At 52.8% G+C, this 25,016-nt stretch overlaps 8 protein-coding genes across 8 annotated transcripts; 6 read left to right on the plus strand and 2 right to left on the minus strand.

Annotated features, from left to right (window-relative positions):
* Positions 1–152: 152 nt before the first annotated feature.
* Positions 153–4,420, minus strand: CORC01_05113 (ABC transporter transmembrane region; the record flags this gene model as incomplete). The annotated part of the gene is made up of 6 exons (XM_022616759.1): positions 153–179; positions 232–2,451; positions 2,504–3,236; positions 3,289–3,383; positions 3,440–4,098; positions 4,153–4,420. The coding sequence occupies 6 exons, from the start codon at positions 4,418–4,420 to the stop codon at positions 153–155; spliced, it is 4,002 nt and encodes a 1,333-aa protein (XP_022476683.1).
* Positions 4,421–6,804: 2,384 nt separating this feature from the next.
* On the plus strand, positions 6,805–9,178 carry CORC01_05114 (histidyl-tRNA synthetase; the record flags this gene model as incomplete). Its single annotated transcript, XM_022616760.1, has 7 exons — positions 6,805–7,054; positions 7,149–7,273; positions 7,379–7,536; positions 7,598–8,284; positions 8,343–8,397; positions 8,460–8,630; positions 8,717–9,178. 7 exons carry the CDS (start codon positions 6,805–6,807, stop codon positions 9,176–9,178), a joined length of 1,908 nt encoding a protein of 635 aa, XP_022476684.1.
* A 5,483-nt stretch (positions 9,179–14,661) lies between these two features.
* On the plus strand, positions 14,662–15,914 carry CORC01_05115 (uncharacterized protein; the record flags this gene model as incomplete). Its single annotated transcript, XM_022616761.1, has 2 exons — positions 14,662–14,994; positions 15,048–15,914. 2 exons carry the CDS (start codon positions 14,662–14,664, stop codon positions 15,912–15,914), a joined length of 1,200 nt encoding a protein of 399 aa, XP_022476685.1.
* A 1,113-nt stretch (positions 15,915–17,027) lies between these two features.
* Positions 17,028–18,606, minus strand: CORC01_05116 (uncharacterized protein; the record flags this gene model as incomplete). Its single annotated transcript, XM_022616762.1, has 6 exons — positions 17,028–17,420; positions 17,475–17,864; positions 17,924–18,070; positions 18,131–18,338; positions 18,395–18,446; positions 18,600–18,606. 6 exons carry the CDS (start codon positions 18,604–18,606, stop codon positions 17,028–17,030), a joined length of 1,197 nt encoding a protein of 398 aa, XP_022476686.1.
* Positions 18,607–20,578: 1,972 nt separating this feature from the next.
* On the plus strand, positions 20,579–20,945 carry CORC01_05117 (ubiquitin-conjugating enzyme; the record flags this gene model as incomplete). Its single annotated transcript, XM_022616763.1, has 2 exons — positions 20,579–20,626; positions 20,748–20,945. 2 exons carry the CDS (start codon positions 20,579–20,581, stop codon positions 20,943–20,945), a joined length of 246 nt encoding a protein of 81 aa, XP_022476687.1.
* A 66-nt stretch (positions 20,946–21,011) lies between these two features.
* Positions 21,012–21,233, plus strand: CORC01_05118 (ubiquitin-conjugating enzyme; the record flags this gene model as incomplete). Its single annotated transcript, XM_022616764.1, has 1 exon — positions 21,012–21,233. The coding sequence occupies one exon, from the start codon at positions 21,012–21,014 to the stop codon at positions 21,231–21,233; it is 222 nt and encodes a 73-aa protein (XP_022476688.1).
* Positions 21,234–21,982: 749 nt separating this feature from the next.
* CORC01_05119 (Sec1 family protein) lies at positions 21,983–24,259 on the plus strand (the record flags this gene model as incomplete). Its single annotated transcript, XM_022616765.1, has 4 exons — positions 21,983–22,060; positions 22,121–22,316; positions 22,490–24,076; positions 24,138–24,259. The coding sequence occupies 4 exons, from the start codon at positions 21,983–21,985 to the stop codon at positions 24,257–24,259; spliced, it is 1,983 nt and encodes a 660-aa protein (XP_022476689.1).
* Positions 24,260–24,601: 342 nt separating this feature from the next.
* CORC01_05120 (uncharacterized protein) lies at positions 24,602–24,975 on the plus strand (the record flags this gene model as incomplete). Its single annotated transcript, XM_022616766.1, has 3 exons — positions 24,602–24,653; positions 24,724–24,832; positions 24,921–24,975. The coding sequence occupies 3 exons, from the start codon at positions 24,602–24,604 to the stop codon at positions 24,973–24,975; spliced, it is 216 nt and encodes a 71-aa protein (XP_022476690.1).
* Between the last annotated feature and the right edge of the window lie 41 nt (positions 24,976–25,016).

Consider the following 25,016-nt stretch of genomic DNA (forward strand, 5'->3'; position numbering starts at 1 on the left):
TGCGAATCTAGGAGTGTAGTTTTCTAGTAATATACACCTTGCTCTGAAAAGAAGAGAAATCCCATCTAGCTTCCAAAGCTATTTCAACACCAATTAATCAAACACAAGTTACCCCCTCCATAACAACGGGAAGAGACACACCCACCGAGGATCTATCGATCGAGTGCTTGGCTGTGACACTACAATAACAGTCAGTAGTCTTCTTTCGGTTGTTGGGAGCGATGGGCTTACCATGTGCCAATACACCCCCTTCTGCTTCAAGAGCTCATTATGGCTGCCCTTCTCCAACAACTTGCCCTCGCCCAGAACGAAAATGACGTCGGCGTTCTGCACCGTTGCGAGACGGTGAGCGACTACGACCATGGTCCGCCCCTTTCCTGCTCTCTCGAAAGCAGCCTGAACCAGCTTCTCGGACTCGGAGTCGAGGGAGCTCGTGGCCTCGTCGAGAAGCAGGATGTTGGGTTTCCTGATCAGGGCACGGGCGATAGCCACGCGCTGCTTCTGGCCTCCGGAGAGGGAGACGCCCTTGCTGCCGATGTCGGTGTTGTACCCTTCCGGAAGAGACACGATGAACTCGTGGATTGAAGCGTCTCGGCATACCTGGTGCAGCTGCTCGTCTGTCACGGTCCCGTCGTCCACGCCCAAGAGGATGTTCTCCCTGATCGTGCCCTGGAACAGGGTTGCCTCCTGGGCAACTAGCGACAGTTGCTTTCGGTACTCGTAGACGTTGATGTCCTTGATATTCTTCCCGTTGCAGAGAATGGCTCCCTTTTGCACGTCGTAGAAGCGCTCCATCAGGGATACGATGCTCGTCTTGCCACAGCCAGACGCGCCGACGAGGGCTGCGAATTGCCCCCTTTCGATGGTCAAGTTGAGGCCCTTGAAGACCGAGACGTCGCGGGTGGGATACTTGAAATGCACGTCGCGCAACTCGATCTGGACGCCACCGTCTGTATCGGGGATCCTCTCGTTTGCTGGTATGAGATCCTGGTTCCGGGATTCTCGCATGTTAATGATGCGATTCGAAGCTCCTGTGACCTGGGCTGCGTTGGGACCGAAACTGAGGCCCTGTCCAGCAGCTTCCGCGCCTTGGATCACTGCCATGAAACAGACAAAGAAACCCTGAGCTTGGTACTCCCCGGAAGCCAGAAGTCGACTACCATACCAGAAGATAAGAGCCTGGCAGGCCATGGAAACCGAGTCTGAGAAACCGAACACAGCGCTCGTCCATCGAGCCTTCTTGAACGCATGACTGACATGGCCTTTGAGCAGGTTTTCGTACCGCAAGCAAGTCATATCCTCCAGTGTCAACGCTGAGACTGTCCTGAAAGCCCCGATAGACTCGGCGGCGAATTTGGAGCTTTCTGCAAAGACTGCGGCGTTCATCTTTTCGAACTCGAGCTCGTACTTGAACCGGAAGTATCCCGATGCAAGGCCAATAGGCATCGTAACACAGAGAGCGACCAGCGCCAGTTTCCATCCAAAAGCAAAGGCGATAGAGATTGCACCGATGACATTGAAGATTGCGGTGTACACCATCGCCATATTGAGACCCAGAAGCTCTTCCAATTGCTTAGGATCTCCGGCCACACGGGCTGTGAGACTGCCGTGGGCATTCCCCTCTTCGTCGTAAAAGGAGGATTTTTGAAACAGAATGGCTTCAAAATACTGCTGCCTGTAGACTGCGCAGATGATAGCCGCCAGATGTGTTGCCACAAATCCCATGAAGAAATACGATAGACCGATACCAATCGCAAGCATCGCCCACATGAGTGACCAGAAATTACTGTCGCTTCGGATCTTGTCGGGGCCGTTCCGGGGGTCGAATACCACAATGACCTTGGCAAATAGGTATGCCTGCAACGGAGTACCAGCTGCGGCACACGCCGCGAAGACGACGGTCAGGATGCAAAGATACCAGCGGCTCCGCTGCTCGTAAAGCAAGCGACCAAAACTCTGGAAAAGGTTGCGATTCGACACTTCAGATTTTTGACGTGTACCGCTTGCCTCGGACATTGCAGCGCTCTTCTCTCGGCTAAGATATTCGCCAAGGCCTTCTTCCTCTTTGGGGTTGTCATCATCGGTGGCTTCCGTCTGGTCTCCCAGGGATAGTTGCTGAGCATGAACCAGTCCGTAGTAAACACCCTCGTTGTTCTCCAAGAGGCTTTCGTGGGTTCCTTGTTCAACCACCTTGCCTTTCTTTAAAACGACGATTCGATCGGCCTTTTTGATAGTGGAAAGACGATGAGCAATAGTGATTGTAGTACGATTCTGTGAGACCTTGTCGAGAGCAGCTTGAACGATTTTCTCACCACGGACATCGATGGCACTGGTGGCTTCGTCCAAGATCACGATCTTTGGTTTTCTGACGATGCTTCGAGCAATGGCGATGCGCTGACGCTGTCCGCCGGAGAGCTTTGCGCCACTATCGCCCACCAAAGTGTCGTAGCCCTGGAAACTCACGTTAGTCTGTGTCCAGATGCAAGGAAAGGGGGATGCTTACGTCCGGCAAACGATCAATGAATTCGTCAGCGAACGATTCTTGGCAAGCCTCCTTGACAAGAGCTCTCTTCTCATCCTCGGATCTGTCTTCCCACTGTGAGCCGATCAACCCGTAGGCAACATTCTTGAAAATGGTGTCGTTGAACAGGAAAGGCTCCTGCTGAACAAGGCCAATTTGTGACCGCCACCACTTGAGGTCGATATCGTCGAGTGCATGGCCGGAAGTAGAAACAGAGCCTTTGAGCTCGACGGAAGGTCCAACCTCCTCAGGCTCAGGCTTCTCCTCGTCATCAGACTCGTCCCCTCCACTCTTCTTGTTCTTGTTCTTGTTCTTCTTCTTCTTCTGGGCTTCCTTCAGCTTGTCCTTTTCGATCGTCTTTGCGATAATGTACTGATCTTGTAGGGTATACCATCTCTCTATCAGACCTACGATGGTACTCTTGCCCGATCCTGAAGGTCCAACAATGGCTGTGACCTTGCCCGCCTCGATAGTCAGGTCCAGATCGTCAAGCACTTTGACGTGTGGTCGGCTGGGGTACGCGAAGGTGACTCCCCTGAATTCGATGTCGTCATTGGCGGAAACTTCGGGGGCCTTCATTTCCCCTGTTCTGGGGCGTGGAGCATCAATGACAGTGAGAAATTCGCATGCCGCGACCATTGCCTTGCTGATGGCAAGCAAAGGAGTGCTAATACGCTCGAGGGACATGACAGTAAGCATGACAGACATGAGAACACTGTTTAGCAGATTAGATAGAGATTCAAGTGTATGTACGGGACCTTTCTCACATGATGACTTCACCAACATTGTCAACTCTTCCATCAACCCATGAATGCGTGCCGTACCAAAATGCCAGTCCGAAATTACCGAAAAGGGCAAAGAACTTTGATAATTAGATCAATTTGTTATTTCATAATAAGCGAGAAGAATCAAACTTACAATCAAGCCGAATTGGAGCGCGAGTAGAGGTGCCGTAGCTTGACCTTTCTGACGAGCCACATTGACCCAGCGAGCATACCGAGAAGCAATACGGTCTTCCGCACCACAGGCAGCGACCATCCGTATGCTTGAGAATGCCTCGCTAGCAACAGCAGAAGCTTTGCCCTCCGCCCGGGTCACTTGACTGTGGCCCTTGATGATGAAAGGCAACAGAACCCCCAAGACCAGGAGAATGAAGAGAATGACCGACGCCGTGACAAGAGTCAAGGACCAATTGTAAGTGAAAGCCACGATGATGGCGGTCCAAATTGTGCCATTGAATTCGAGGAAGACGCCGAGCTTTTCCGAAATGCCAATCTGGAGTGTGTTTGCGGTAGATGTGATGGTGCCAGCAGCAGCACCAGCTGGCATCGAATCGAGCACGTGGATCGTCTGACCAAAGAGACGTTGGAGGTAGTGTAAGCGGATAGCTGAAGACAGTCTGATGCCAATCATTCTGAATGCAAACTTGTTGACATAGTTGAGGGCGAATCGAGCAAGGAAGAGAATGAAGAGGTAAAGAGCTTGTTTGTCGGCAGTTTTCTTGAATTCGTTTGGAGATACTGAGCCGTCTCCGGAAGTGAAACCGTTGAACTGGTTGACGAGCTGGCCGAAAATGACTGCGCATGTAAGTCAAACGGTCAGTCGTAGAGAACAGGTTTGTGCTTTCTTACTGTTCATTAACGGTAATGTAGTGCCGGCGGCGATGGAGGCGAGACCAGCAGCAAAGTATGCAAATATGTCCCATTTCGTGGCATACGTAAACACGCGCAAGTAGTCCTTGAAGGTAGGTTCCCGCTCCGGCTTGATCTTCGCTTCGGGCGTAGAAGCTTCGTCCTTGCTGGAAATCGAATGCACCACATCCTTTTTGTCACCGAGGACGCCAGTTGCCACTGAGGGCAGCCCGTCCGGCGGGGCCGTGCCCGTCTCGATAATATGCATGCTGAGGTGTCCCTAAAGAATGGAGCTCAAGAGGACATAATCGGTAGGTAGTCGGAGGCGATGAAAAGCAAAGGGCTTACATCCAGTGATGGTCCTACTCGGGAGTGAGAAAAGTACAGAAAAATAAACCAATCAGAATGTTCTCTTGGATCTCTTGGGCATGGAAAGGAAAGAGCAGAAGCCGACCAGACCAGGTTGGCCCCAGACGTGTTTATACATTTGTATTCGAAAGAATAGACGGAGGTAGGCAGTAGGGAAGGATACCTCGAGAATGAGATAAGACATCAAATTCGATGATGAAATGTATTATCTCAAGTCTACCTACTATGTAGGTACTGCATCCCCTCGCAAAAATGGCCTTCTATCCAGGCATGGACATTTACGAGACGTGCAGCAGCAGCGCCCTCAAAGCAACCTAGTAAGGGTGCAGACCCGGGGGCTCCAAGTTCGACGGACTGTAGGTGGGTCAGCGCGACCCACTTCGGATGGACAATCATCCCGCTTAGGAATGGTGTGAGCTAACGCACGCGCCATCCTCTGCCCTACCACCAACATCCTGCGAGAGTCTAATCTGTGAAGGTCTCTTTGGGGGAAATGGAGGCGTCTAGGCAGCCTGGCTGCTTGCATTTGGCAACTGTTCAGGTGACAGAGTCATTTCCTGATATTTGGCTGCGAACCAGGAGGGGTGGATGCCACGAAGGAAAGGCCAGAGTTCGCTGTGATATTCTGGTGATATTGGACGAACTTTAAATGATATCAGTGGCACTTGGGTCACAAAAATACACTTCCAACTTGTGGAATTCCCGTATTTTAGGAACCGCCCGGGTCCCAAACGCGCGGATTTGTTCCTATCATCATTATCCAATGAGGCCGCCTTGATCGCAGAGCTCGGTATCCGTACTCAGGTAAAGAGACGAGGTCCCAATTGTGTCTTGGGATCATTGGCAGTCGACCTGATCCGCAGCCTATCAGAGTCCATGTCGTAAAGGGCCAAAGGGGGTTAGCCTGACGTACTTTGCGGTATCCGTACTGGCAGACGACGTTCACATCGTTTGGCGGCGTCGTCCCACTTTTTAGCGCCGGGCAACCTAGGTAGGTACTGTTTTTACGATTTTACGAGCCGTGCGTCTTCCCACATCACCACATCACCATGTCACCTAACCTTGCCCATCTATATGTCATATTTCCACATGAGGGAGAATCTCTGACTGACACTACGGACATTGTTGCTCATCCAGTCTCGCAACACCACTCATTTGCGGTTGTTTCCAATGAAAGGACCAATTGAACAGGTGGCGCTTTCCTTACGCCACAACCTTCGTCATCCCAGACATTTGCAACTATACAAATACCACTGCGGAGTTTCTGCCTGCTGCTGCCTGCCAGAAACCAAAGTCCGACTTCCTGGGCATGGAGCGGCGGAACAGGCTTTCATCGAGTCTCGTTGGGCTGCGGCGTTGCGCTCTCAGTCAAAGGCAGGGAGGGACACTCAGTCTGGCCCGTCGCCAATCATGTCACTGTTCAATATCGCATCGGACTCGGATTCTAGACAAGATCCCGACCTCAAAATTGTGCGTTCGCGGCAACTAAGGCCCGGAGAACTTTCTAGATTCTCAAATAAGGTACCAAGCGAACGTTTTGGACGCTGTGAGCCAACTGTAGAGTTGTGTTCAAGTCTGCACTCTTGAGATTCGCTGGGCGTCACATCCTGCTTTATACTAATCGTCCCCCAAAAATAATCTGGTGAACCCTCCTCGTGATCTGACCGGGATGCATATTGTTGATCGAAAATGCTATCTCCAAATTGTCGAAAACAGGTTGATACTGGACAGATTATCTTCGTACCCGGAAATCATTGGGGCTATGGGCCGGCCCATCGCGTCTGCCAATAAGGTACAGTCAACAAAAGAATTCAACTTCAATGATTCGTCCCTACTGCAGGAACATGGCGCAACACAATCATAGAGTGCTGTACTGCAAGAGGTGTCAAAGAATCTCAAAGTCAAATTTGTGTTGATTACAATGACGACTTATTTTACGTCCTTGTGGACAAAATTGGAGTCATGCCGCGTAAGGTTCCTTAAGTATGGAGAAGCTTACCAGCAATGGTACCGTCAGCCTCATCGACGGAGCAGGGATCTGTCGCCAGCAGACTGGCACGTCATTGGATGGCGCAAAGGGAGTGCATCCCCGTCGAGTCACAGCCTTGCAGCCATTTTTGACCTCACAAACCCCGTCCCTCCCCCAAAACCCGTCGCAAGTGCATTCGGCCCCTCCAAATCTTGCGATTGAGTCATCAACCAAGTTTACCCGGGCCGCTTTTTCTCCTTTGAAGTCGGTTACCCCTCTGCGCAACAGCGCTCGAGATCTCGGAAGCCAGGTGAATGCAGATCCAGGTGAAGATTTTCTCGAGGTCCGCCCGACCGGCCTACCGACTGACTTTTCTTTCTCCAAGCCCAATTACATCCCCTCTTTTGCCTAGGAGCACCGCGAGAAGTAGCATCAGGCCCAACAATAGCCGCGCGTTGTCCACCATTTCGTCTTCCCGTCACCAAAGCAATAGCCAAGATCAACTGCCCAACATGGCGCCGAAATCAAAATTCGAGCTCAAGACCCCGAAGGGCACCAAGGATTGTCAGTCCATTCTTGTCGCCTTTTTTTATTTTAGTTTTTAGCGCCAAGACAATAGCGTACGACGCGCCCATCTAACACAATGTTTGCTTCAAAGGGTTCGGCAAGGACATGCTTATCCGCGAGAAGATCTTCTCGCAGTTGAAGGGCGTCTTCCAGAAGCATGGTGGCATGGAGCTTGATACCCCCGTTTTCGAGTTGAAGGAGATTCTGTCTGGCAAAGTACGACATATTCGCGTTTACCCCTCCCCCCACCTTGCGAGAACCCCGCGATCCACTTCGGTTCTCGACTCAACCACAAGACGCTGACCAACACCTGCTCCGTAGTATGGCGAAGACTCGAAGCTTATCTACGACCTGGCCGATCAGGGTGGTGAGATTACGTCCCTGCGATATGACTTGACCGTCCCCTTTGCGAGATGGCTCGCCATGAACAAGGACATCCAGAGCGTCAAGCGCTACCACATCTCAAAGGTCTACCGCCGGTACGATTTACGACACCCTTCCTACGATATACTCGGCGACTAGCTGACATACACATCGCAGTGATCAGCCTGCCATGAACAAGGGCCGCATGCGCGAGTTTTACCAGTGTGACTTCGACATTGCCGGTACCTACGACTCCATGATTCCCGACGCCGAGATTATCCGAATTGTCGTCGAGGTCTTTGAGGGCCTGGGCTGGAACGGAAATTACACCATCAAGCTCAACCACCGCAAGATCCTCGACGGCATCTTTGAGGTCTGTGGCGTGCCCGAGGATAAGATCCGGACGATATCCTCGGCCGTCGACAAACTTGACAAGCTCCCCTGGGCCGACGTACGCAAGGAGATGACCGAGGAGAAGGGCCTGGACGGTGAGGTGGCCGACAGAATTGGCGAGTGGGTAGTTCAGAAGGGTAAGCAGGACCTGCTTCGGAAACTGCAGCGCGACGACAAGCTCGCTGCGAACGCTTCGATGAAGGCCGGCATGGCCGATCTCGAACTCCTTTTCACCTACTTGGAGGCCTTTGGCGCCCTCGATCGGGTGTCATTTGACCTCTCCCTCGCCCGTGGGTTGGACTACTATACTGGTCTCATCTACGAAGTTGTGACAGAAGGATCGGCACCGGCCGCTGCTTCTGACGCGGATGGCAAGACGGTGAAGCCCAAAAAGAAGAGCAAGAACAAAGACGACGACGACCGTTCTGACGATCCAAGCGTCGGCGTTGGCAGTGTCGCAGCCGGAGGGCGGTGAGGACAAAACTAAATGCACCGTTCACAGTTTCTCAGGTCTCTAACAAAGTGACAGCTATGACAACCTCGTGGGCATGTTCTCTGGCAAGACGCAAATCCCGTGCGTTGGTGTGAGTGCCATTGCCAGAGCTCAAGAAAAAGAGACCGCGTGGGATGCTGACAGGTAGCCTAGGTCTCCTTTGGCATCGAGAGAATCTTCAGCATCACCAAGGCCCGGATGCAGGCCGAGAGCGAGGCGCCACAAAGTACGGTCGACGTCTTCGTCATGTCCCTAGGCTCCAAGGCTGGTCTGATCAAAGAGAGACTCGAGGTCTGCTCGAAGCTGTGGGATGCCGGCGTCAAGGTACGATTGCACTATGCAAAAACTCGACTCAAGTCGACGAAGATGAAGAAGAAGCGTCGCTGACACTGTTCAAACTTTCATTTTAGGCCGAGTTCCTCTACAAGGTCAAGCCCAAGCTGCCGCCGCAGTTCAAGGCGGCTGAATCCAACGCAACTCCCTTTGCCATCATCCTCGGCGACGACGAGGTCCAGAAGGGCGTCGTCAGGATCAAGGAGTTGGGTCTGCCCGAGGGCCACCCTCAGAAGGATGGCGAGCTCGTCGACATGGCATCGCTGGTGCCCGAGGTGCAGAAGCGCCTGTCGCGGAAGCGCGAGCTCGACAACCTTGCTACACGAGCCGAGGGCCTGAGGGTCGTGGGCGGCATGAAGGGTGAGGACATCAAGTCCACGACGGCGCCGTCGGAGGAGGACAACAAGGAGAAGGAGAAGGCCGTGGAGACGCCTGCTACTGGTGCTGCTGCCGAGGCACCCGTCGCTGCTGTCGCGGAAGGAGAGAAGCTCGCGGCGGCGGAGGCAGCGGAAGAGAGCAAGCCCGCACCGAGCGCATAAATCATGGGTGAAGATAAGAAGCAAAGCACAAAAGCATTGAAAATAGAAACAGCCGTCATGGTAAGTCGGCGGTGATTACATTTGCCATATTTCAGTACCTTACCCTGAATTGTGATCTTTCCGTCTCTTTCCGTCGATTTTGGCTACATGGTCGCTCTGGCTTTACAAGTCAAGCTATCTGAACCGTAACTTGGCCGCGGCCAGCGAATCCAACATGATCGTGCCCATTTCAGGCAGCGCCTAGAAGCAGCCCAGATCGACTGGTCTGAAGCCCCGTCAAATTCATGTTACAGGTGGCGTGGATCACTTCTCAAACCACCACGTGGGGGGAGCGACGTGTAGGTATAGTAATGACCGTTTCCTTCATGTCCTTCACAAAGGAATGAGCTTATCCGGAAGCCCTAGCAAGTACAACGGCGGGATTGTCAGCCACGAAAAGCTTGGATCGTCGCACCATGAGGATCTAGTGCTCAAGTCAATGCGCGCAGGGACTTGTTTGTAAACTTGACCAGCTGGTCCGCTAGCTGCCCAAGCCAGCCAGTTGTTTGACTAGCTCCAAAGCTCGAGGAATCGGATGGCCTGATGTAGGAGAGACCATCTCTTCTTGTAGCTCCGTCGATCATCGACCAACCCCGGATATCTGCCCAAACGTTATTGACAAGAGAAGATCCGGAGTCGACAGGGTAAGAAAAGAAAACAATAGCGACGCGTGATTAGGGTCATTCAGAGATGATGGGGCTCAAATGAGTCGCAATCACACCGTAGCAAACGTCCCATCCCGCCCCCCTCTCTCTTGTGTTATACAAACCGACCCGCGCTGGTCCATCTACCCCTCACGACCGGCCCTGCAACCTGGACTCGACGATAAGCAAACGGGTGGGGGTTTCAAGGAATCCAAGGCGCACAACCCCGCCGATATCGTGATCGGGCGGGCAGGGCTCGAGTCAAAGTTGACAGGGCCTCTGATCAGAGGTGACAGGGCCAGAGGGAACCTGGAAGAGCTTTGCGGAACACCGACGTTGAGCGCAATGCTACAGTCAAGTAATGAATCGAAACCTGCACGAATCGGTCGACTAACGATTGGAAAGTGGCACTTGTGGTGTGGTTTCCGTCCGCTACTGCAGGATGGACCGGGCCTAGGTGCAGGACAACGGTCGTCTGAATTTTGAGATATTTTGCTTTTTTTTTTTTTTTTTTTTTTTTTTTTTGGAAGGAAAAAAATTCATTCCTGTCGGGTGTGCATGGCTGATTGTTCCATACCTATCCCGCAATGTGTCGTACCTGGTAGGGTATCAATTACGACAGAGATATGGCAAGTATCGCACTTCCCAATAGTGCTTATTACTCACCCGTGTTATGCTCATAGGTTGTTGCGTCGCATTCAGCGTTACATTCAGCTTCAAACGAGCGCTTCCCACACAAAACCTGCCTTTGAGAAATCTCAACTTGGAAGGGCGAATCAGCCTAAGGTTTGATCTTGCGGTGAGAAGTAGAAGTGTGCAAGCACGGACGTCCAAGGTGCTTGAGCGCAACGATTGCGACTGTGATCAGGGATTGGAGGTGCATGCCGTCTGGAGTCTTTGGAGATCTGTGCGGATGTCCACAACGTGGTGCCAGTGGTGATGGGGAGGGAGAATTGGGGGGACCTCATAGGCGAGCTGAGGGGATGAAAATGTTTCGTTTCGGTCCCAATTTTTGACGGTTCCGTGTCCGTGAGGCCGTGAGGCAACGCTGAGGCCTCTTCCTTGGGACCGAGTTTGCTCTTAGACACTCGACCGTCGTTCTCTGGCGCCAGGATGGCTCGCCCCTGAGTCTCAGCTACGAGAACGAAGACGAATTGTATGGATCGTGTGCACCGCGTCGGATGTGTTGAGGCCAGCGACGCGAGGTGATATTCGCCAGAGGACCCGGAGAACCTCTCCGTACGGATTAGTTTCTTGCGTGAGGGCTTGGTTGATGCCGTGAGTTGACCCATTTGCGTTGCTTTTCTCGTCCGCATCGTCTATTTTCTTTGCCTTGGCCTTTCTGGGTTGCTTTTCCCTTCGAGTCCCGGTGGAGGTGTAAGAAGTTTTTTGTCACTTCCATTCTCTTGATCTGGATGGTGTCTAATATGCCCGCAACTAGACATTTCCGTGTGAATATTTCGTCCACTGATAGACCCCCAATAATGGTACCGCATTTTGGGGCGAGTGAACATGGCGCTGGCACATGTCCCCGGCATGGGTAGCCGTACGGGGCACTGCGTATTGAGGTTACCACGTTATTGGGACCTTTGACTCTTTGAGCTGTGCTGTTGTCGGACCATGGCAGGGGGTATACTGCGGTATATGTCGGCGGAGATACATTGGCTGGCGTGTCATATTGCATGCTTTCTGCATTACTCGAGTGCCGGCCCCGAAGAGGTGAAAGAGGCCCAAGTGCACAAGGAGTGGAAGATGGAGATCGCAGGCTAGCCAGGTTCTTGGTCCACGGTCCCAAAGAACGGTTCGAATCCCACGGAGAGCGTTCTGAGTGTTGCAGGGCCGTACCTGCGCGTTATGAACATGGGAGTGGGTGTGATACTGTCACTTGTCATGACCCTGGAAAGAAGAGTGCAGGGCGGGCAATGAGGTGCAATGAGAGGCGGCAGAGGCGAGAGCAGGTTACGAGGATGACGACAGGGGAGGCAGGGGGGGAAGAAGCGTGGAAAATGACAGCAACCCGAGGAAGGGAACGACGATGGAGATCTGATGCAGGGGTTGGAGCCTATTGACGGGAGTCTTGGAGGGAGAGACCCGCCGTTCGGTTGTCGGTTCGTGGCTTCCGGTGCAGGGCAGTAGGTCGCCCAGTCACCAGGGCAGTCATCACCTCACCCACCACCCAGGAAGGGAAGGCAGGTACGACAGGAGTCCCTGGCTGTGCAGGTACGTGTTGACTCCCACTTTCCAAGTCCCAGGGCGAAGCAATGAGGCTCCCCCTCCTCTTCATCTCATCACTCCCCAAACCCCCCAACCCCCCCTAGCAAGAGCAAACAAAGCGAATCGACGACCAACCGGGAACCTGGAAATTAGCTACAACTGGAAGGTCTGGAAGGTATGGAAGGTCCACGGTGAAATTAAACCGTTAGTTGATGGAGGTGCTTGGTGGATTCGGGTTTGATGGCCGTTGGGTTTCTGCTTCGCCGCTCTGTGGAGAGATAGCGAGAAAGCGAGAGACATTGAGACGATTCTCTCCTCGCGTTGCTTTCTTTTTCTCTTCCCTTTCGAGCAAGGGTTTCGTGTGTCTTCCAACAGTCTTGCACCAAAACCCCACCAGCAAGCTGGTCCCGTCGTCATGAAGCTGCGCTATGTGCCAGAATCTTTCCTCCAGACTTTACGTTTGGACTTCCGGTTCCTTGCTATCCATCCAGAGTGAAGGACACTCTTCCTTGCTGACGAGACACAGACGGCGTTTCTCCAGCGTGTCGTGACTCGGGGACTGAAGTCTTTATCAGCATCGCCTCCCTTCGCAAATGAGACCCAGCCGACCGGCGTGCGAATCATCTCCGTCCATCCCGTGTAATCCACAACGGGACCGCACATCGCCCGTCTCCCCCCATCGCATTTCCCAGACCTGACACTGACAGACAGAAACCCATCCCTGCTTCACCATCGCATCTAATTACTCATCACGTGTAGAACACGCTACGGCGCTCTCGGGTTGCAATTAATGGCTCCAGGTACGGGCACTTCGCACGCACAAACTGCAATAGGTTCGACCGCCCAATCTTCGAGCTGCCCTCGTAGCGTGTCCATATACGGTCTAACGGACTACGGCGCTGCCGCGGGGTGGGAACTATTCGCACCTTGCAGATTGCACAGGGCGAGTCTCTCACAACTCTACCGGAGCAACCCAAGCCATCTCAAAGCCATCCCTCGCACCAAGCAACGCCTCGCAGCTCATAGCGCATCCAAGGTACGGTTGCGCAGCACAACGCGTAGCCAGATACGCAAACTACTACGGGCAGAGTTACATTTGTACGCAAGAGACTTGCATTGGGGGTGGGTTCAGCACCAAGGGCAGCACCAACGACGAGCAGGGTTAGAGGCAAGGGTCGACAGGAAATGCATGCCGGTGCCAGGGGAACGAACACACCTCAGCGAGAATGAGATGGAGCACGATATGCAGGTCCTCGAAGGAGACGAGAAAATCTCATTGCGCAGGCCACAGACGCCTGAAGCTTGTTCCCCCTTTCTCCCTAGTCCAACGTCGATGCGCAAACACCCTGCCCAGGCCCCAATCCAAGCTCGAAAAATGCTCGAGCTCTACTGTACGGATCCCCAAATCAAGTGCTTGAGGGGTCCCGAAATCACCTCCCCTGGATACATCCATGACTCCATGAGGTACTTGAACACGGCCCATCCCCCCCAGGCCCAAAGGGTCTCTGCTCGAAGTTTTCGAGATTCTATTCTGTGATCCCCAGCCTCTCCCGCCGTTTCTTCTTGTGCTTCTCGCATCGTCCCGGCTGCCCACCCACTGCTCCGCTCCGCTCTAAACCACCAGCCTCATCTGACAGATTCTTGAAGCCGCTCTCTTTCCTCGAGCTTTCCGGGCTTTCTCCCAACGGCCAATTCGTCATTTATTGAGATCCCTCCGCCGCCGGTCTCACCTTGTGTATCTTGTCTCGGTCTTCAGCCGCCACTTTCAATACCTGGCAGCCACATACAACTCCTTCAATTGGTCTTCAACTCGACTGGCGCCGCCCTTTCTCTGTCTCTTCGAACTTCAGCTTGCCCCAACATCAGCCTCTTGCAGGTTGCTTTCCCAGTTTTCAAAAGATTACGAAGATAACCGAATCATCAACCGTGCTACGTACTACCTCCTGAGACTACAACAACTCGGCGACTGTAACCTGGGCACATCATTGCTTCCCAGTTCGTCTTAATAGCCTTGCAAGCCTACAGGTTGTTCACTCGCAAGCAACATCCACCGTGGGAAGCTACAAACGTCTGGAAAACCCAACAATCCTGCCACGGCTTCTAACGCCAAACCTGGACGGAGTTCATTCTGGGTGCCAAGGCCAACGTCGACCTGCGCTCGATTTGCAAGGAAGTTCAGACGACTTGAGACTGTTCCCGGGTCCCGGTATAACGCCTGTTACGCATTTCGGGGTTACCCACTTACACCCAAATCGAGTTATCGAGCTTTATCGAACCCGCCGGGCCTTTTCAGCCCTCGTTTGCTGCTCTCGACTTTGTTGAGCCCGCTCTCTATCTGCCTCGATATTTTGGCCTCATCATAAGTCGTAAGTATCACGAACACTATTGCCTGGTTCAACAACGCGGCGGCTTGCTATTGGCCCTTTCAAGTCAATTCACGCTATTGACTTCACGATTTTATTCAGCCATTGGTCTCATATCGGACGGAAAGGTGGCAAGCTGAGTTAGCCGTCCTTCTTCATCGCTCAGCCTACCTCTGGCACCGAAAACCTTTTTCGTCCGCGCAAATACTCTAAATCTATCACGATGGGTGGCTTAATACCCCTCCTCCTTAAACCTGTTGCTGTCGGTTCCCGGGGCAGCGTAGTCTTTCCCACGAGCAAAGCACCAGCGTCGAGTGCCTCTTACACTACGCCACAGCCTGCGGTAACATCACCGACCATGGCTAGTTCCGTCGGACCTCCTAAGGCGCGAGTGCACAAACGGTCTGCATCGCAGCCGGCGCCGCTACCCGTCTTGCCTTACACGTCTGCCGAGTGGAGCAAGGCTGTCTCCGAGGTCAAGCGGCAGTATCTCAACCGCAAGTATCGACCATGCTCGTTGCGCTGCTGCGAGATCCTAGACAATATCAAGGAATCTGTAAGTTGCACTTCATCTGAAATGGCTTGAGACCGTACTAACCAAGTCGCCAGGCAAACGTTGAGCCGGCCTACCTCATCTACCTTCACTTTTATGCCGCCAGCTCCTTTGATATGCTCTCCCGGCCTTTGCAATGCGCATCGCCGTATCGGACACGGCTTCTCCAACAAGCTCGAGAACACTATACGCGAGCCTCTGATTTGAGCAAGGCCGCGGATGAGACCATGGCCCGCTCATCGCGACCATCCTCAGCGGCGACCTCGAGCATGCATTCTCCGTCGAGCTCTACATCCTCCCGCGCATCTTCGCGGACCTGGACCAACTCGACCGCTTTCTCATCACCCACGCCGTCTGTGTGTTCCGTCGAGGACGCCATAACTAAGCTCTCCACCAACCAAACACCGCCAAAGAAACGCGTCACCTTTTGTGACGTCCCTGAAGAACCGTTTATTCGCCCCGACTCTCCGACTCTCGGCTTTGACGACTTCCTCTGCGCCCCACAACAGCCCGAACCCCCGCGCTACCTCCCGGTCCTCCAAGAGGAGCCGGAGCCCGCCGATGAGCCCGAGGACGTTGCGAAACCACCGACGCCCGAACCCTTGAACGAGGAATATGACGCCTTCGACTTCCTCCAAGAGCGGTCTATCCACCGATACTGCAGCTTGCTCTCCAGCTTGCGCTCGCAGATTGCCGTCCACATCACCAATGTGGAGGAGCAACTTGCGGCACCCCTGCAAAGCGATTCGGGGCGCAACTCGCTCCCCGCCAGGGCTGCAACCCCGGAGCTCAGCGATGACCTGCGCAATCTCGATATCAGGACTCGCATTGAACGCCTGCGCCAGAACAACTGGCAACGACGTCGCTTTGATATCGGCCGCTATGAGGCGCTTCGCGAGAGCGTTCTTGCCGAGCTGGAATGAGTCGTTCTTTCCAGATGAATAATCGCTTGTTTCCCTCGAATCGCAATTTTTTCCCCTTCGTCTCTTTCAAATGATACCAAGCGGCCCACGGTCTCTCTTCGTTAAATTGTACCATGATTTCAAGCAACATTGCCCCTATACATTGTTCATTTATTCTACGGCGACACAAAAAGCATTTAGGTGGGTGGGGGCTTCAGGCGAAGCCAAATTTTTTGGGAAGAGCGCCTGTCTATCGATTCTGTTTCCTTCCCGTTCGGCAGCATTTCGGGGCAGGACGGCGCACTACTGGTAGTCGGTTTGTTAAGGTACCTTACCTTGTTATTTTTTCTCTTCCTCTTGATATACCTTGTACAACCAGCACAACAACGACTCGTTACGAATCCACCCATACAATAAGTAGTAGTAGTAGTAGTAGTAGTAGTAGTAGTAGTAGTACGGATAGTAGTGGTAGTTTTAGAGCAAGGGGCAGCAGTCTACTCTAGACCCAAATTCCCGACTTCAAGTAGTAGCAATGCCGATTAGCAATGTTCATCTTGGCAACACACTAAAGGTCTCCTTCAGATGTTGCATGTGCCGTTCATTGCTGAATACGCTGTCATCAACGTCCGACCTCAAGCTTCGAGCTTGGCAAGACACGAATTTGGTTCGATCGCAGTATCGACTATACTAGCAGCTGCAATATCACCAATCACGAACTTTCAAGTTTAAGATAGCACTGGCTCTCTTGCTGGTCAGATGCTGTGGCAAGCTGTCTAGACACGTCAATGAGGGCTACATGTATCAAGGTTTACTAACTAGGTCAAGTCCTGAGTCATACGAAGAGATTCAATCTTGGAAAAAACGATGGGTGTCGTTCAAAGTCATGTCAGGTCCTCGCTTTTCTGTTTCCCCCGTCCGCTCCGGCAAAGCAACAAACGTATATCGCTCATCAAGCCATGTATCTTCGGCCTGAAACGAAATGAGTGCGCAAAGAAAGGCAGTAAGAACTTGAAATCGTCAAAGCCGCTGCCGAGCTGTGACATTGGCCCGCTGTTTCACCCAACCCGTGTGGTATCATCTTCCCGAGTCCCGACTGACCCGCCAAAGTCGCCATAGAGAGACGTACGGCGCTTCTCATCCCTGAAAGCTGCGTCTTCTGTGCTCCTTCTCCGCATCCTCCTTCACCTTGAGCGTGTCCTGCTGCTGCTTCATCTCGCGCACCTTGGCAAGAACGACCTCGCGGAAGATGGCTCCTTTGATCGTTTTCGAAAGGCTGCGCTTCTCGCCAGCGGCGACTTCGTGTGCGCCAACGTGCTTGGACTGGTCTGCTGCGCTGATAGCGTCGGCTGGGAAATCCGAATCCTCTGTGTCTTCCTCTTGTGCCTTGAGCGTCTCGATTCTGTTGGCAAGCTTGACCATCTCGATGCCACGGCGAAGACGAGCCTTGGCCATGTAGGCCTTGATCTCAGGCAGCAAGTTGTGGTCGGTGGCATTCTCTCCGCTGAGCCACGGGTGGTGAAGAGCTTCCTGTTACTGTTGTCAGTGCTGATATCTCGACTTTGGTCCAGGCCGGCTATGTACCTCACTCGACCAGCGCTTGACGGGCTCTGGTTGCAGAAGATGCAAAATGAAGTCTTTGGCATCATCGCTGACATCCTTCCAGTAACGCTCGTGGAATACGACCTGGGCGTTACTGCACTCATCGATGAGGTCCTGAAGATTCTCTGAGCGGAAAGGAGAATAACCGCAAAGAAGAGTGTATGTGATAACACCCATAGACCACATGTCTACCGGCTTGCCGTGGCCCTTTTTAAGCATAACCTCAGGGGCTGCGTAACCGAAGGAACCGGCCATTGTTGTGAGGACTTCATCTTTGCGGTCGAGCATCTTGGCGATACCGAAATCGGCCAAGACAAGATCGGACTCGGTCTCTCTGGTAAGGTACAGGAGATTCTCAGGCTTCAAATCTGGCTGACTAGTTAGAAGGACAAGGGAACCCAGGGAATAACAGTAAACTTGCCTCTATGTACGACGTTGTTCTGGTGCAAGTAGTTGACGGCTTCGAGGACCTGTTTGATGGTTTGCGAAGCATCCTTCTCTGTGAATTTGCCCTGCTCGCAGATTCGATCGAACAGCTCTCCTCCCGTAGCCAATTCAGTGACGATGTAGTACTTGTCCTGCAAAAAGGTTGTCAGTATCGAGGCTAGGCATGGCTTCGTAGCGGGAACGGGACTCACACGCGACTCGAACCAGTCAACGAACTTGACAATGTGGGGGTGCTTGAGACGTTGGAGCATGTCCAGTTCGTCGTAGACCATTCTCTCGTTGCCCTTCACATTTTTCTTGAGGATAATCTTGACGGCGACCTTGCCAGTTGGACCGTCAGCCTCACGGACGATACCGTAAGTTCCAGCTCCGAGAGTGCGACCGAAGCGGTATTTGGCCCTGTAGAGAGGACGTCAGAACATGGTATTCAGAAAATGGTCTGGGAGTATTCGTACTTCTTATCGTAGCTCTCGGGTTGGCCCTGGAGCCTGCTGAGCATGTTGGAGACTATTTGCGAACGTGTGGTCAGCATCGATTGTGGATTGGGAACAATAAGACTGGAGAAGTGTTGCACGAGGCAGTCGTAATGTTCACAACCACGGCAGAGCCGTTCAACGGTCCCGCAGGACCGAAGAGAAACAGTACAATCCGAGGACTTACAACTCATTTTCCGGGAGGGGTTATCGGTCGCAGCGAGTGGTATACGTGTGGAATGACCGGGTGGACAGACCCTGTAGAGATGACGGGATCGAGACGAACTGGGCGTCAGCGGTGGGATGCAGACGACGTTTATGAGGAGAGCTTGAGGCTGGCGTAGGTAGAGGAGCAGAAAAATCGAGCAGGAAGAAGGCTCGACCCTGGACAGGACAGAGAAGCAGCGTTGCTGATGGAGACTTCCTAGGTAGACTGGAGGGAAGGGGGGTCGAGTCGGGTTGCTGGTAGCTCTCGGTGCTTGGGTTGGATGGGGGAGGTGGGGTAAAGCGGGAAGGAAGAGCGTGAGAGGGCAAGGTAGGTAAGGTACCTAAGGTGATGTGAGCTTCACAAGCAAGAGACGGTCTTCCAATGTGTGTAATTTGGAGGTAAGCACCTCTTAGATAAAGACATTCGAGCTCTGCCTACAGAATACTAGACAAGTGCATCATTTCGGCAACCGCACGTCATTGCACCTCCTGGAGGCAGCCTTCAGGCTGGGATCGTACAGCTCCGGTACAGAACAACGAAAAAGGCGGTTCTAGTCATCACAGGGAACAAGATTCAGGGGTTGTGGCAGACCAGAGGGAGCCTTGTGGGCTGGTAAGAATTGAAAAGGATGCTCAGCCGCAGAGAAATGAGGGGCACAGGAGGGAGAGCACGGACATGGCCGTGATGAGCGACGGCATCCAGGAGCACTGAAGATGCCCGACAAGGGTCCAGGAGTGGATCGCCGTATTGCCGTATCCTGAACGATCAAACGACTGGAAGATGTGGGAATCCAAAGAGTGTGGCTGAGGAGGCCGCTCTTCCACCCTTGTCCTCGTCCGCCGTCCTCCATCGGTACCACCACGCTGGCTCAGTGGCTGCGACAGGCATTGACTCTGATTGTCGTAAGGCTGTTCCGATTCGATCTGCTGGCGAGGCCATCTCGAGAGCTCGAGAGAGATATCCGTATCCGTAGATGAACCCTTATCCAAGTGGACGAAGCATGCTGCACACGAAATCTGATTGGTCGACAAACGTAGTCCCGATGTATGCCTCCAGTAAACATCACCCGCAGATCACATCGCAGTGTCTTTCTTCCCATTGGAGATATCCTTGAGGGCTGGAAAGGTTGATAATGACAGAGCTTAGGAAACCAGAGGCCATGCCAGGGTTTTGATAACACGACTCACCACACGATAAATCTGTAGCTGGGTTCTCCCCGCCGCTCTTTTTCTTCAAATATGCTTAGGTTTGGTCCGTTGTCACTGGCGTCGAGTAAAGTGGACCCACCACCTGCGACCGGGTTACAGCACGCGCATTCGCATCGGTCCAAGATGCATTGAGCAGCCGCCAATCCTCCCCCGCGGCGTCATTTGGACCTTGAAAGTCTGAGGTAAGGCGCTCCAGCTCTGCTCACCTGCTCTCTACATAGGTACCTATGGATACACATAAGACCTTACCTTAGTGCTACGTAAGAAGCCCAGTGCCACCCGACGCCTGTAGCGACCCGTGGATAGTCTCCAACACGCCCGCGTGCCCGCGTGTCTCGACAGTGTTCGAACGACCACACACACTGACGTTGCTGCACATCTCCCTCGTTCATTCCCATTGTTTGTACACGCCTTGCCTCCCGATTGATTTGCATCCGGCTGCTGCTCTTGATATCCAGATTCAGACCCTGAATTTGGCTTCCGGATCGGCTGTTTCCCACATTCCTGTGCATTCCTGGGCACTTTTTTTGGCTGCTGTTCTCGGCAGGAACCACCAATTCGTGGGGTCCTCTCTGGGCAGCCCCTCCAACGACCAACAAGCCCCTCAGCAGCAGCCTTCCTTGCCCGGCTGGGCTGCTTCTCGAGCCGCCGACTGACATCTCCTCCGGTGCACTCCTCTACCATTTTCTGCCGTCGTGCAATCTTCGCGTGGGTATCACCTTTTACCAATCCACTATATCGCGCGTCGAAATGGCTTCTAGCTTTGCTTCCAAGCGGCTGGCTAAAGAGTTGTCCAAGGTTCGTTCCGTCCAGTTCTCACTCTCGTCCTGTGATCGAACCATATTCGCTTCGTCGCGCAACGCGCGCTCGCGCTCATGCTCGTTTTGGGATTCTTCCTAACCTTTCACATCATATATAGCTCAACTCTGGCTTGCCTCCCGGTATCGAGCTCATTTCGGCCGACAACTTTGAAGAATGGATAATGGATATCAAAGTCTTGGACGACAACCCGCTGTACAAAGACCAGGCTTACAGACTCAAATTCAAGTTCTCACAACAATATCCCATAGGCAAGCCTCTCTATACTCGCCGCCCACTCAATAGCTCCCCCAAGTAACTGATGATCTACTCCATAGAACCCCCAGAGGTCACCTTTGTCAAAACAACCGAGCGACCGATTCCCATGCATCCTCATATCTACTCCAATGGCATCATCTGTCTCGATTTGCTCGGCAGTCAAGGCTGGAGTCCCGTACAGAACGTCGAGAGCGTTTGCATGAGTATACAGAGCATGTTAACTGGCAACGAAAAGAACGAACGGCCAGCGGGAGATGACGAATTCGTTCGGAGCAACCGCTTGCGCCCGAGAGATATTGACTTCTATTATCACGATAACACCGTTTGAAGAACAGAACATACTTGCGCGGCAGGGTTGTTTAAGGCGTTGAATAGGATTTGGGCATACAGATAAGGATCCCAGGACAAGCAGAGTGTTCAGGAGTTGGTGCTCTGCCAGGGGGAGAAGATGACCAACACCGTTTTTGGCTCTTTCAACTTTCGTGGAGCGAAACATTGCAAAGATCATCTGCACAATATGTGTGGCGAGCGGGATCGCAAATCCTCCAGAGAGCGGTGTTTGACACCCTTGATAGTCGGTAGGATGAGAGGACCGAGGTTTTTTTTTTTTTTCCCCAAGCTAGGTAGGCTACTTCTACTTCCCGTTATGTTAGCAGGTAGACCGGATACCAAAGCGTTTATGCAAGTGTGGAAGAAAACCTCGCGACCAGCGATCGCGAACCAATGTCTTGAGAAGCTGGAAACATTCGAGACATCCATGGATGCACGTAGCGCTGAGAGCGGGCCTGACACAGTGACTGGCCCCCGCCCCGAAAGAGAACCTGCACCGTCGTACCCAAGTCCTTAACTTCTTAGTGAACCTGGCCCCGCTGACGCAGATGCTCTCTGTGAGAGATGCCCCGTGCTGTAGCTAATCTAATCTCTCAACCCGACAGCTCCAGACGTCAGACACTTCGATACCTACCCCAGCTTTCCATCACCTTTTCCATCTGCCTTACCCCGACCACATCACTCGCTCAGCAGCGGTCGCTTTGCCGCTCCACGAAACCTTCTTTTCAACTGCATGGATAGCTGAAAATGGCTCCTCGAGCTGGCTTCAATACGGACCAGATAAAGGATAAAGCGCGCAAGGACCTCCTTTACCTGCTCGAGGCTGTAAGTAAGGCATTTCGAGCTGGCACCTTATCCTCCGTGAGCTAACCTTGGTGTATTCAGGTTCGCGGAAAGAAGAACCTCATTCTTGAGCGCAGCTTAGCAGGCCCAATCAGCACAATCGTCAAGGTCGCAACTCTCCAGGAATACGGCGTAGATAAGTTCTTCTTCCTCGAGAACAAGAACGCCGACACTAGCCAGCGAAATGTCATCTTCATAGCTCGCGGGGAGTGCGCTCGTCATGCACAAGCCATAGCAGGTCAGCGCCTTGCACTACCGAATCTCACGGTCCCTTTCAGCCCCCATCAAAATTCCACGAAGCCTCTTGAGCTTGGCTCACGCAAGCTTGATCTTTGGTCTGCCAGGAAAGACGTGGCAAGGCAGAGAGGCTTACTGCTGGGCGAGCTGCACCTCGTGCTAACAACCTCTTAGAACAGATTCGGCGTTTACAGCGAGAGAGCCAAACCGGTCACGAGTTCCACATCTTCTGGGTGCCTCGACGGACACTCGTCTCCGACAAGCTGCTCGAGGAAGCCGGCGTCTTAGGCGACGTGAACATCTCTGAACTGCCTTTATACTTCTTTCCACTAGAGAAGGACCTTCTTTCCCTCGAGTTGGATGAATCTTTCCGCGACCTCTATCTCTCAAAAGACGTTACACCATCCTTCCTGCTCGCCAAGGCCTTGATGGAGATCCAACAGAACCATGGTTTGTTTCCCCGAATCATCGGCAAAGGCGACAACGCCAAACGGGTTGCCGAGCTCCTGGCAAGAATGCGACAAGAGATACTTGCGGGCGAGGATGCGAACGAAACAAATCGAGGCGGCTTGACGCCAAGCACGCTTACAGAAAGTGTCATAATAATCGACCGCGAAGTGGACTTCGTCACTCCTTTGCTAACTCAGTTGACCTACGAGGGACTCATCGACGAGGTATTCGGCATTCAGAACAATCAAGCCGAGGTTGATACCACTGTTGTCGGGGCACCTTCTCAATCCTCAGCTACCAGCGCACAAGCTAGGAAACGAAAAATCCAACTCGATTCCTCCGACAAGTTGTACGAGCAACTTCGCGATACGAATTTTGCTATTGTCGGTAGCTTACTTAACAAAGTTGCCCGCCGGCTTCAGAATCTACAAAAGGACTACGAAGGACGGAATAGTCACAAATCCATCGCCGAGCTCAAGGATTTTGTCAGCAAGCTGCCCGGATACCAAGCGGAGCAGCAAAGTCTGCGTATACATACAGGCTTGGCGGAGGAGGTCATGAAGTACACACGGACAGACCAGTTTAAAGGTCTCTTGGAGGCCCAGCAAAACCTAGCTGCAGGCGCGGACCCTTCTTCACAGTTCGAAGCCATCGAAGAACTGATTGCTCGAGATACCCCGCTTCCAGAAGTGCTGAGACTGCTCTGTATTTACTCATGCATATCGGGCGGCATCAAACCGAAGGAATTCGACCAGTTCCGACGGCTTATCCTCGAGGGCTACGGCTATCAGCACATACTCACTCTGAATAACCTCGAAAAGCTTCAACTGTTCTTGTCACGCTCTTCCCCACTGGCAGAAATGATCCCGATGACTGGCTCTGGTGGCAACAACACAGGGACAAAGACCAACTACACATATCTCCGCAAGCTCCTGCGGCTCATCGTCGACGAAGTTCAGGAAGACGATCCAAACGACATCGCGTACGTATATAGTGGTTATGCGCCACTGTCGATTCGCCTTATCCAGTGTGTGCTTCAAAAGCAGTACCTGCTCCAGGTCACGAGAGGCAATGGCGTTAGTGGCGCGACCGGAGCGTCCGCAGCGCAAGGTTGGCATGGGTTCGACGAAGCTGTAAAGCACGTCCGTGGGCAGACATTTTACGAGTTACAAAAGGGCGAGGAGAAGGCCGTCAAAGCTCGAGCGTTGCTGTCGGGAGGCACGGAGAAGCAGACTGTGTTTGTGGTCTTCGTCGGAGGCATAACGTTCACCGAGATCGCTGCTCTACGGTTCATTGCAAAGCAGGAAGAAGGTATTCGACCTCAGTGGAATCCTCTCATGAAGCATTCTGAACTAATCATTTTCATCTGCAGCACGGAGAAACATCGTCATATGCACGACGTCAATCATTAGCGGAGACCGAATGATGGATGCGGCAATCGAGAAGGATTCGTTTGCAAGAGATAACATTAAACCTGCGAGCCCGACTCCATGAGACGTGGCGCAGGCTCTGCAGTGGAGACGGGCATTGGTAGAGGCGAAAGAAGGGAATGCCGTATTCGGCATTTGAAAATGTGACGTACATACAGACAATGAGCTTCTCGCGGAGAGCTGATTTCGAACTACCTCAGGAGCAGGCATCGTTTTCATTGTGAATACTCTTGCCAACAGGTAGGATAATCCGGCCCCCTGAGTCAGTGCCTTCCTGCAGTTGGTCTCGCCGGTTTTGGCTCGGGCCTGCAGTCAGCCCGTACAGCACTGTGTGGCTTGCCAGTGAGCGGAAGTCCATCACGTGACCCACCTTTTTTGTCTCGAACGCTGGAGCTCCTCATGTCCAATGCCGAACCTAGCGATTTCAACGGGTCATGTATCTGACGACTTCCCTTTATGTACGGATTACGTTTTCTTCCTCAACATAATTGTCTCAAACAGTAGACTGAGTTGTTTGCGACTCATCAGGTGCTTTTTCGATATACCGCTACTTAAACTACATCGGGACGGCTCAATCCAGCACCGAAGCCGGGACAGTGCCCTGCAGCCGGGGCAGTGGCGTCTCCGCAGTCCAAAGGTAGGTACTTCATACTTCGTACTTCGCATCGTCTTATATCAACTGCTGCGAGCCTAAGAACTCAAATCAGCTGACAAGTCTTACAAAGCGAGGCTATCCAGGTTCACCTGAGATATCGTAACATGTTATCGACTCGGGACTAGACCCGCCATATAACACCTTGGACGGGACTCAGGCTGAGCAG

This window comes from Colletotrichum orchidophilum, assembly GCF_001831195.1.
Source record: "Colletotrichum orchidophilum strain IMI 309357 chromosome Unknown Scaffold_35.1, whole genome shotgun sequence".
In the NCBI taxonomy this organism is placed as follows: Eukaryota; Fungi; Ascomycota; class Sordariomycetes; order Glomerellales; family Glomerellaceae; genus Colletotrichum; species Colletotrichum orchidophilum.